At 36.1% G+C, this 11,689-nt stretch overlaps 2 protein-coding genes across 2 annotated transcripts; both read left to right on the top strand.

Annotated features, from left to right (window-relative positions):
* The first annotated feature begins 1,280 nt into the window (after positions 1 to 1,280).
* On the top strand, positions 1,281 to 1,895 carry LOC126726907 (uncharacterized). The gene has a single exon (XM_050432324.1). The coding sequence runs from the start codon at positions 1,373 to 1,375 to the stop codon at positions 1,691 to 1,693; it is 321 nt and encodes a 106-aa protein (XP_050288281.1). The 5' UTR covers positions 1,281 to 1,372; the 3' UTR covers positions 1,694 to 1,895.
* A 6,921-nt stretch (positions 1,896 to 8,816) lies between these two features.
* Positions 8,817 to 9,634, top strand: LOC126728638 (uncharacterized). Its single transcript, XM_050434432.1, has 2 exons — positions 8,817 to 8,951; positions 9,137 to 9,634. The coding sequence occupies exons 1-2, from the start codon at positions 8,817 to 8,819 to the stop codon at positions 9,632 to 9,634; spliced, it is 633 nt and encodes a 210-aa protein (XP_050290389.1).
* Positions 9,635 to 11,689: the final 2,055 nt, after the last annotated feature.

Raw genomic sequence — 11,689 nt, 5'->3', positions numbered from 1 at the left:
TATATATATATATATTAAGTCATATTTAAATATATAAAATACTTCAATTTAGTTTTTGTTCTAAGAGTGTGTTTGTTTAAAAGTGAAATAGGATGGATGGAAAACTTTGGAGAGAAAATAAGAAGGAAAACTTTTTTGGAATGTGTTTGGTTGGGTTGGGAAGAAGGAAAATAAATGGTAGGCCCTATATGTTTTTTCCCTAGGTTCATAAAAAAGTTTTCTCTCCAAAATGGAGAGAAAACTGAAAGGAGAAAATGAAGCTACTTAATAGACGAAAATACCCATGTGCACTTGCACATGAACTTTATCTATATGTTGCTTTTCTTCACCCTTTTTTTACTTCCTTCTGGACGTTGCCTCCTCTTTTTATTCTTTCTTTTTTCTTCTTTTTTTATTATAGACATTACCTTTTCTTTCCTCTTTTTTTTTTTTTATTTTTTATTTTTTTTATTTACTAGGCAAGAATCCAGTGTACGTTGCTCTTTTTTTGTGTTTTTTTTTTTAACATGATTTTTATTTTTTAATAAATTTAGGTGATTGTTTTTTTTTTTAGTTGTTTGTCACTTTTTTGGTTTTAATTGGGCACCATTTTTTAACAAGGGCACATGAGTAAATTTATACAAACTCACTTTTTTCATCCCTCCACTTTTCCACTCAAAATCAAACAAAAATGAGAGAAATTAAAATTTTTTCTATCCCCCACTTTTCCGTTCTTCCAACCAAACAGATCATAAAGCTCCCAAATGCATCAAGTCGCCATCAATTGTAGGTTCCATGCGTTGGACGCACTCAACGCAAGTTCCATGAATTATTGCATAGGTTTATGTCAAAACAAGGGTAATTATTGAGTACTTCTAGAATACCATAAATACATACTCCCTCCTCTCATATAACTATAAGTCCTACTAATTAAATTTATAATGAAACTCACAATTCATATAAAAAGATAATACAAATTTATGGTACTCCTAGAATATTTAATAATTTTCCTCAAAACAAAGCCAATATGAAGGTATATAGAAAGCTTAATTACAAAGCCACTCAACATTATTGAAGATGACGTCAAAGGTTTCATAGTTGGGTCATAGGACCTCAATACGCAACTCAGTCAGTATAATTTTATTATTATATAGGGCGTGGCTTCTATACGAAAAGATATTAAATTGAAAAATGGCATAAATTCCAAACTTTCCTTGTATTAATGCATAAGTTACCCAGTTTTGTCGTTCACGGGTCTTATTGCTAATTGCTGCCTATATAAATTGAAGTGTAGTCTAGCAAAACTTGTTTTAAAACTCAAGCAACTTTGTCTCTCTCATAATAAGGTCTGAGAGGTAGAGAGAGAGAGAGAGAGAGAGAGAGAGAGAGAGACATGGCTTTGAGTTGGCTTCTTCATTCTGCATGCCATGTTCTAGGGTCACCAAAAATCACTAATATGCATGTCAATAGCAGCTTGAATACCCCTAATGGAGTGCCTGAGATGATGCAACCAGCTTGCAAGGAAGTGAAACCTTCAGCTTCAGGGTTCCAAATGCCTCTTCATTATCCTCGCTACAAGAAAGCTGACTATGAGCAAATGGAGGAGTCGAAACTGGACCTTCTTCTCAACCAATATGGGCTGAGCTTCAAAGGCACTCTTGATGAAAAGAGGGCATATGCAATGGGGGCATTCTTGTGGCCTGATCAATATTAGTAAAGGAAGTTATTTGCATGGAATAAATGATAAAGTGAGCATATATATATGCCATAATCATGTTTATGTCCATTCTCTCTATATGTATTTTGGCCTTATGGTCAGTATGTTTTGTAGTTTATGTCATGTAGTAATTTTCTGCCTAAAACTGATGCTAGCAGCTTAAGATAGGCCATAATGATGTTCATGTCCATTCTCTCTATATGTGTTTTGGCCTCATGGTCAGTATGATTTGTGGTCTATGTTATGTAGTAATTTTCTGCCTAAAACTGATGCTAGCAGCTTAAGATAGTTATTTGCATGGAATAAATGATAAAAGTGAACATATTTTCTTTCTCATAATGTTTTAGTGGGTAAGACTTCTACTTGTTTTGTAAATAATCTTGTGGCAGGTCCAATCACCAGTTTCACACACACTGCCTCAATCCCAGGTTTTTTGTGTGTGTTGAATTCAAAGTAACTACAATAAATTTAAAGGTCCTCCTCCTAAAATAAATATATATATATGTACTCCTTGTGGCTAGCAACAACATGAAAGTCAATGTTCCTTTTTTTTTCAAGCAATATTACTGAGAGAAACATTCAAATGACACATCTAAACTATATATATTGGTAAAACCAACCAGATTCCAGAGCCAATTTCCTGGTTTAAAGTGTTTAACAGATGGTCTTGAGACTCTTGACCAAATAATTAATGAAATATGGCGCATGTTAAAAAAAAAAATCTACCTACGTACGGTAGGGTGAAAAATATGGTTTCCAATTTCTGGAAATTGAAGTCCCAGCAAAAATTAATCTATTAATCTTTTGGCAGAGTTGGTGGAAACATCAAATCATCCCCTGTGCAATTTTGGATCATTAGGAATATATATATTAGGAATATATATCTAATTACTCCACTTAATATTTTTTAATTTGATAGAAATTTAGACAAACCCATCATTGGACTACATTTTTTTAATACTCTCCTCAAAGTTACTCCACTCAATGTTCTTTTTTATTTGATGAAAATTTGGACAAACCCACCATTGTACTACGTTTGTTTTTCTTATACCCAGGAAAATTTTAAGATAAGTTTATAGATGTTTAAAATATTTTTAAAACTACAAGTTTTTATATATGAGTGAGTGCAAGTCACATCTAGAGTAACTTTAAATATTTTTATACTAATCAGGGCCGGCATTACATACAAGTGAGAGGGTTCAAATGAACCCCCTGACCTGGTCTCAAAAAAGAATATTATATATAAAATTTTAATTTTTTTGACCTCTTAAAATAAAAATTTGAACACTCTAACTTGATTTAAAAAAAAAAAAAAAAAAACCCAATTGAATAAACTTGAATATGATCATTTAGTGCTACTTTTACAATATTTTCACAATAAAAGTTAAGTGATAAGTTGTAATTGGTTTTTATCTAAACTCACAACTAGCATTACTTTTTTACTTACTTTTAATAGATTGCAACCTAAATTTTTTTGTGAAATTTTTCTAGAAGTAACAGTACTCTTAAAATATTCAATTTTATTGGAAAGAAAGAAAAAATCAATCTTTAGCTCATTCATTAAAAATAAATAAACCTTCTCTTCAAGACTTTGGCATTGACAACAGAATGAAGTTGTTTTTCACTACACTTTTCTTCATCAGCAACAAATTACACCATCAATACAACCAGTAGATGAGTATGTACATCTGTGATTTTTTCCCCATTTTCTCTATTTCTCTCTCTCCCTTACATGTTTTCTTAGTTTTTCTCTAGGCTCTAGTTTTTCTCTTTGTTCGATCAAGTAGTTTAATAAGTGCTCTATAGATTTTCAAGTCCAAGAAATCTTTTAGTGCTTGCTCCAATTCCAAGTGAGTGACCACATGAATAATTAGTGTTTTTTTAATTTCACATTTACTCCCAATAATATTCCTAGGTGTTTTAGTGTTTTTATTTAGAGTAAATTTCATTTACACCCCTTGAGGTTTGGGCTAATGCCAACTAGGTTCAAAACTTTTCAAAACTAGCCAATTTGATCCCTAAAACTAATTTAGTTCTTAAAATAGTTGAGAAAGAATAACTAACTATTTAGGGACTAAGTTGGCTTTACTGTTTTAGGGACCAAATTAGCTAGTTTTGAAAAGTCTTAGACTTGGTTAATATTAGCCCAAAACTTAAGGCATGTTAGTGGAATTACCCATTTCTTTATCATATCTTTTTATTTAATTGATATTACATAAATAAAATAAGTTATTATTAAATTGACAAAAGAGTATGATTAGTTATTTAATTCTATTAGTTTATGCATTCTATTTTTGTATGGTCTTACAAATCTTTAAACTTTTAATAATTCTTTAAAATTATTGTATAATATAGTAGTATTGTAGACTAAATTTTATTTAAAATACTATTTCAGATTATTGAATATAATATGGAAGTTGTACATATAGAATTTTTTTTTTTAATTATATTATTTTTACTCATCTTCACAACAAATTCTTAGCTTTGCTAGTGCTGACTACCCTAGAAAAAAAATCTTGGAGCCACCATTGATACCATTTAACATTTTTTTATCGGATATGAATTTTAATAACTTACCATTTCATTATATTTTCTTCTCATATCTTTCATGACTGCAAATTTTTGTATTTTCTTCTTGTGGGGGGTAAAAGACCTATAGTCTTACGTCAATGTCTACACTGGGCTAGGGGCCCAGCCCAAGGAAAAATGCCTCCTCGGTCATAGGAAGGAAAAGCCACTCGTCGGCCATGGATAGAATCCTCCTCGGCATGGATATAGTCGAGGACGAGAAAGGCAACCTGCCACTGGTAGTGACACTCCATATCGTTCCACAGAGCAGGAAAAGCACTAAAGCAGAAAAGGACAACGGAGAAAACGAAAGTGTCTAAGGGAAAGACTATCATTATTGCATTTAGTGCCTTGTGCCTAACACGGCCATACTTCTCTGTCTGTCCTTACAACCACTCCCAACAACTGGAGGGAAGAGCTGATAGGACAAGCACCTACCCCAGGGACCCCATTTAGGAGGAAGGAAACTACTATAAAAAAGGAGTAAAGAGAGACAGAAGGGGCGGGGCTGAGACCCCCCAACACACTAGAGGCACTAGAAAAAGCTCATCGGATCGTGCCGAGGATCAATTTTCTCTGGTAAACTCGGTCGTTGAAGAACATCGTGATGACCGTTGTCCATACACTAAAACCTAGCTCTTTGGCCCACTCTCTACAAATTCATTGTACCTGACTCACTGGTCTAAGGTCCCATGCATCTTGTCCTTGGCCAGAAAAACGTGACCTACAATTGGCGACGTCTTTGGGAAGAGCTTGTACGTTAGCAAGTGCAACAGCTAATCATGGTGGGATCAAGCTCCTGCCAATAGGAGTCCATTCAGAAGACCATTGTAGTGGTGGTACAAGCTACACGAAAGCCTCCCCATTATTTCCTAAAACACACCGTCATTGTCGTAACTCGACTTCCACTCAGGTCCACAATTCGAAGCGTTGATTACACCAAAAGGGTTGCTAAGCGAAACATGGTCCTAGGGGCTTCTGACGTCAGATGTGTGCCCCGTGCACTTGACAAGGGGCTAATTCTCACGGGCCTAGTAGTCCAGTCTGCTGAGTCCCCTCTGGAGAAAGAAGCTGAGAGTCACTCTAAAAGCTTAAGTGCTAGACAGAACCAAGATTTTGCATGGTCTTCGAACTCAAACCTATTGGGAAACTAGTCACTCCAAAAGTCTAAGTGCTAGACAGAACTAAGGTCTTGCATGGTTCTCGAACTCAAACCTATGGGGAAACTAGTCACCCCAAAAGCCTAAGTGTTACACAGAACCAAGGTCTTGCATAGTCCTCAGACTCAAACCTATGGGGAAACTAGTCACTCTAAGAGCCTAAGTGCTAGACAAAACCAAGGTCTTGCATGGTCCTCGGACTCAAACTTATGGGGAAACTAGTCATTCTAAGAACTTAAGTGCTAGACAGAATTAAGGTCTTGCATGATCTTCGAACTTAAACCTATGTGGAAACTAGTCACTCCTAGAGCCTAAGTGCTAGACAGAACCAATGTCTTGCATGATCCTCAAACTTAAACCTATGTGAAAACTAGTCACTCCAAAAGCCTAAGTGCTAGACAGAACTAAGGTCTTGCATGATCCTCAAACTTAAACCTATGGAAAAACTAGTCACTCCAAAAGCCTAAGTGCTAGATAGAACCAAGGTCTTGCATGGTCCTCGGACTCAAACCTATGGGAAACTAGTCACTTCAAGAGCCTAAGTGCTAGACAAAACCAAGGTCTTGCATAGTCCTCAGACTCAAACCCATGGAGAAACTAGTCACTCCAAGAAAGGCCTAAGTCTTAGGCGGAATAAAGGTCCTGCGTGGTCCTCGAACCTCCGGCTTTATGGAAACTAACACAGAATGGTACCTTCCTAAGTGTTTAGACTAGGTACAATCATGCCTCGGTCCTCGAACCAAATCGGTCCTCGAACCAGACGCCTAAAGCAAGTTAAAACTATGAATATCATCGGAAACGTGAAAAAGAACCGTAGCACCCGTCGACCCCTTCGGACAATTTATTTTAGATTACACGTCCTCGGACAATCACCCTATTCGCAATACAGAACATGCGGCTGTCATCCCGATTAGTCTTATATAGTTAACCTACTTAAAGTTGGCATTGTTGTGCCTGTTAGTTTTGATAAGTTCAAAGTGATAACTCTTTACTGATAAGGGCATCGATTCTAAATACCGTTCGAAAGAAAAGACATCAACACATCCATTCCTAAAATAATTATTGTAGAAAAGAAAGGATACACAAAATGAGATAAAATCATCTTTTATTAGATAAAGAAGTAGTACAATATATATAAAAAGGGCTTAGACAAGCCTATATTAGAAGCTAACTAAAAAAAAAAGGGGCACACGAGAACGATGAATCCTCAATCTAGCTCCAACAGCAATAGTGCAAGTATGGATGGCACCAACGGTGGAAAAGAAGAAGAAGCAGAGGCGTCCGATCCATGACCTTGTTCTAGCAGCAACCAAGCAAGTTTGGATGGCACCGGCGTGGAAGAGAAGAAGAAGCAGGGACGCCAAAATCTCCATACTTACTCTAGCAGCAATTGAGTAAGTATGGATGGTACGGAAATGGGAAGCCCAGGCCCTCACATGCGTGGCACACGGCGCCAGATGAAAATCTCAGTGTTGTCGCACAAAAAATCTGATGCGACCTCCATCTGCTTCGAATTTTGGCTAAAGGAAGAAGAGACTCCTTTCTTGTCCTATCGAGGGAAAGAAATATCTTTAGCCTTTGTCTCCCTTGCCCTGACTGGGCCGTTCTGAATCTCGGAGATACCCAAGGCTTCTAAAGAGGGTTTGGTTCCCTCACCCTCACCTTCACCCTAAACATGACCATTTCACTCCCTAAACCTTAGTCACACTCATAATGGGGACTTTGGGAACATTTGGAGAGTTAGGAATCTAAAAAGCTAAAGGGTCTACAAATAAAGGGGAATGACTTCCCACCGTGCGTCTTATATAGGAGGCAAAACCTGGTGGCAATCAATTCACCCAAATCTCCAAGAATGAATTACAAGCAAAATAAATCTCGCTCAATTTCCAGAGTAGTCTTCAACAGTTGGATTTATGTCACCTCGTGAAAGAGCCTTAATTAAAGCACACCTCATGTATCGAAACAACAGGAACATGACTTGGATAGGCTAAAAGAATGTCTCACAGCCAGGAACGCGTCTCAAGCAAATGAGTAGACTTTGGCATTAATAGGGGGCAAGACTTGGCAAACCGTGACAGAGTCCCAATGTCACCAAAACCCTCCTCTCCGTTCGAGGAGCCGGACAGCAGAATTTTGTGGGGCTATTGTGGGGGGTAAAAGACCAATAGGCCCACATCGATGTCTACACCGGGCCAGGGGCCCAGCCCAAGGAAAAATCACTCCTCGGTCATGGGAAGGAAAAGCCCCTCCTCGGCCATGGGGAGAATCCTTCTCAGCATGGATATAGCCGTGGACGAGAGAGATAACCTGCCATTGGTAGTGACACTCCATATCGTTCCACAGAGCAGGAAAAGTACTAAAGCAGAAAAGGACAACAAAGAAAATAATGTGTCTAAGGGAAAGGCTGTCATTATTGCATTCAGTGCCTTGTGCTTGACACTGCCATACTTCTCTATGCTTACAACTACTCCCAACAACTGGAAGGAAGGGTTGATGGGACAAGCACCTACCCCAGGGACCTTATTCAGGAGAAAGGAAACTATTATAAAAAGGGAGTAAAGAGAGACAGAAGGGACGGGGCTGAGACCCCCCCCCCCCCCAACATACCAAAGGCACCAGAAAAGCTCCTTTGATCGTGCCGAGGACTAATTCTCTCTGGTAAACTCGGTCCTTGAAGAACACCATGATGACTGTTGTCCATACATTAAAGCCTAGCTCTTTGGCCCACTCTCTACAAATTCATTGTACCGGGCTCACTAGTCTAAGGTCCCATGCATCTTGTCCTTAGCCAGAAAAACGTGACCCTACACTTCTATACTTACAAAATTTTAAAATGATTCAAGTTTTTGTATTATAAAATTATATATATATATACACACATATATTGTAGAAAAATACTAAGGGTACGTTTGGTATACTGAATGAGGATTATGATAGGAATTGTAATCTTTATTATTATGAATAAAATGTGTTGTAATGTGATAACTAAATCTATTCATTAGTTTGGTTGTGATTTATAACATTAGAATGAAACATAACATTTATTTTAGGAAATTTCTTACTCATACAATTATATCTCCTTAAAAATTGTTATTTTTAAATTTAAGAGAGATATGTGTTATTTTTTATGATTTTTTATTTTTATAATTGTTAGATGTATATGGAAAGCTTGTTTATTTGGAAATATATTAAGTTTTGAAACTATTGTATTTACTAAGGAATAGTTAATACAACCTTTTAAAGAGGAATAACTATTCCTCATTTTGAAGAATAGCTATTCATAAGTAATGATTATTTCTTATAATAAAAACATAACCAAACTAAAGAATAACTAAATCATAGAAATAACTATTACATTACAGCGTCTATTACAGTTTATCAAATATGCCATAATGGATACCTATTCTGGAGTTGTGACCGAGCTCAAGAAGTTTGAAAGTCATCAGGAATTCTGTTTGATAATTGTGGGGTACACTTTCAAGACTTCATTGATCTATTGTGGCATCTACAATTCTCTCAGTGGGTGGGTAATGAATTGTTGGAACTTGTAATAACAGTTGCCTGGAGTATGTGGTTTAATAGGAATGCAGTACAACAAGGAAAAACGCGACAAATGGCAACAACGATTCTGTAGAAGGCACGACTGTTGCTTGAGGAGTTTCAGCTTGCCAACTTCCAACCTTCACAAACGGTGATGCATGATAGGGAATAGTGGACCAACCCTTCTCCGCCATGGTACAAGGTCAACGTCGATGGAGCAATTTTTGAGGCCCAACATGCAACGAGTGTGGGGGTCATCTTCAGAGACCATGGTGGCCTGGTAGTAGCAGCCTTGAGCAAGAAGGTGTTCTGCCCTTTGGGTCCTTTAGAAGCTGAGGCTAAAGCTCTGGAGGAAGCTGTGGACTTCGCTTGGGATGTTGGTATAAGGGATGCTCATTTTGAATGTGATTCAAAAATGATCGTAGATGCTGTGCTCTGTACTATCTGTCCTCAAGCATCCATCTATAACATCATTACATGCATTGGTCAGAAGGTACAGGCATTCAGGTCTTTCCAGTTTTCACACATTAAGCGAACAGGGAACCGGCCAGCTCACATATTGGCTCAACATGCCAAGAATATTGACAATTATGTAACTTGGATAGAGGAAAATCCAGACTTTATTGAGTCCGCTTTGACTCAAGATGTACTGCTTTTATCTTCTTCTTAATAAAGTTACTGTCTTTTCATCAAAAAAAAAAAAAAATATATATATATATATATATATATATATATGCCATAATGGATGCTCTTAGAGAAATGGTTAACAATCCACTTAAAGAAAATTTTTAGGAAAAAAAAAATTAATGTTTAAACAGTTTTTTTCATTTTTCATAAAAGTGGTGTCAAAACTTTCCTAAAATGAACGGTTAAACACTATCTTAAAGACACTCATTTGCACAACTTATTTAACAAAAAAATTTAAACACATAGTAACTTTGAGTAATGGAGACAATGTGGGCATTGATGTCCTTTCCATAAACCAAGGGTGATGAAAATAGGCATTAAAAAAATCAGTGGATGTTTCTAAAGAATATTCATACAAATTACAAACTAACGTCCAAGTCTATCGCCGACTTCGTCAGCGAGCCATGCGGCAAAGTGCACGCGTATTTGTGGGGCTCGCTAACACCAACGTTAATAGTTGCAATAACCAAAGTGTTTTTTTTTTTTTTTGGTCATCCCCAATTGTTGTTGGACACTTTGTCATGCCCATATTGTGATGGAAAATGCACCATGATTTACTATGAATTAAATCTTATTGGGCTGTGAGGTAAGTATATATGAGATGGGGTTCAAGTTACACCTAATGTAACTTGAATAAAATTATACATTTTTTTAAACCATTGATTTCCATTAAATCTAATGGTTAAAAAAACACTTGTTCCATGCCATTACTACTTAGGCAATTAATGAGTAAGAGCATAAAATGATTATTAAGCCTCTCCATCCCATCTCTCTCTCTCTCTCTCTCTCTCCTGGAATCTCCAAACTTACATCATTTTGTAATCTTCTTCTCCAAATAGCTTTATAAATCACCTACCAATTTTTAAAACTCAGGCATAAAATATTAAGGGATGGATTTCCATATATGCAGAGACAAAAAATATTGGTAGGGAAGAAAAACATAATAAGTAAAATCAAATATGAAAAATACCACAATAACCCAAAACATAACGTTTGGAAGCTTATCACAGAGAGAGAGAGAGAGAGAGAGAGAGAGAGAGAGAGAGAGAGAGAGAGAGAGAGAGAGAGAGAGAGAGAGAGAGAGAGAGAGAGAGAGAGGAAAAATATTGAAAAATCACAATCTAAAAAGGTTGGCCTCTAGGCCATTACACATTCGAAACAATAAAAATAACTCAAAACTAACATAAAACACTTGTTCCATGCCATTACTTCTTAGGCAATTAATGAGTAAAAGCATAAAATGATTATTAAGCCTCTCCATCCCATCTCTCTCTCTCTCGCTCTCTCCTGGAATCTCCAAACTTACATCATTTTGTAATCTTCTTCTCCAAATAGCTTTATAAATCACCTACCAATTTTTAAAACTCAGGCATAAAATATTAAGGGATGGATTTCCATATATGCAGAGACAAAAAATATTGGTAGGGAAGAAAAACATAATGAGTAAAATCAAATATGAAAAATACCACAATAACCCAAAACATAACGTTTGGAAGCTTATCACAGAGAGAGAGAGAGAGAGGAAAAATATTGAAAAATCACAATCTAAAAAGGTTGGTCTCTAGGCCATTACACATTCGAAACAATAAAAATAACTCAAAACTAACATAAATAAGGATTAAAAAACATGTGATACGCAAATTAAGAAAGTTTACAAATTGGGAATTGTATCAAACTATCAATCCATTCTACCAAAGGGCAAAGATTAATAAGCTGTTTTCACATTTTTCTTCTTCTCTGAGTTTTAGCCTTTTAGGATCTACGATTTTTTTTTTTCTTTTTTTTTTGGGTTTTTGTGATTTTTTTGGGTCATTTTGTACGGTGGATGATGGAAAAGACAACCAAATGGCCTCATATGATGCTAAAGAAAAGTATTTTTTATTTTTAAAAAGTAGGGATTGATTTCTATTCACTCTCTCAGTATTTTGTCAATTCAAATATTATTATTATTATTATTATTATTATTATTTTGCGTTTAAATTGTAAAAATAGAGTTAGATGCATGAAGATTGAAGCAAAACAGAGAGAGAGAGAGAGA

Source organism: Quercus robur, chromosome 5 (genome assembly GCF_932294415.1).
Source record: "Quercus robur chromosome 5, dhQueRobu3.1, whole genome shotgun sequence".
Classification (NCBI taxonomy): domain Eukaryota; kingdom Viridiplantae; phylum Streptophyta; class Magnoliopsida; order Fagales; family Fagaceae; genus Quercus; species Quercus robur.
This window is presented reverse-complemented; position numbering and strand designations above follow the sequence as displayed.

Coding starts and splice junctions, on each gene's coding strand:
- LOC126726907 (XM_050432324.1), top strand. CDS start 1,373: ATGGCTTTGAGTTGGCTTCTTCATTCTGCATGCCATGTTCTAGGGTCA.
- LOC126728638 (XM_050434432.1), top strand. CDS start 8,817: ATGGATACCTATTCTGGAGTTGTGACCGAGCTCAAGAAGTTTGAAAGT. Junction 8,952..9,136: donor ACAATTCTCTCAGTGGGTGG/GTAATGAATTGT, acceptor GATAGGGAATAG/TGGACCAACCCTTCTCCGCC.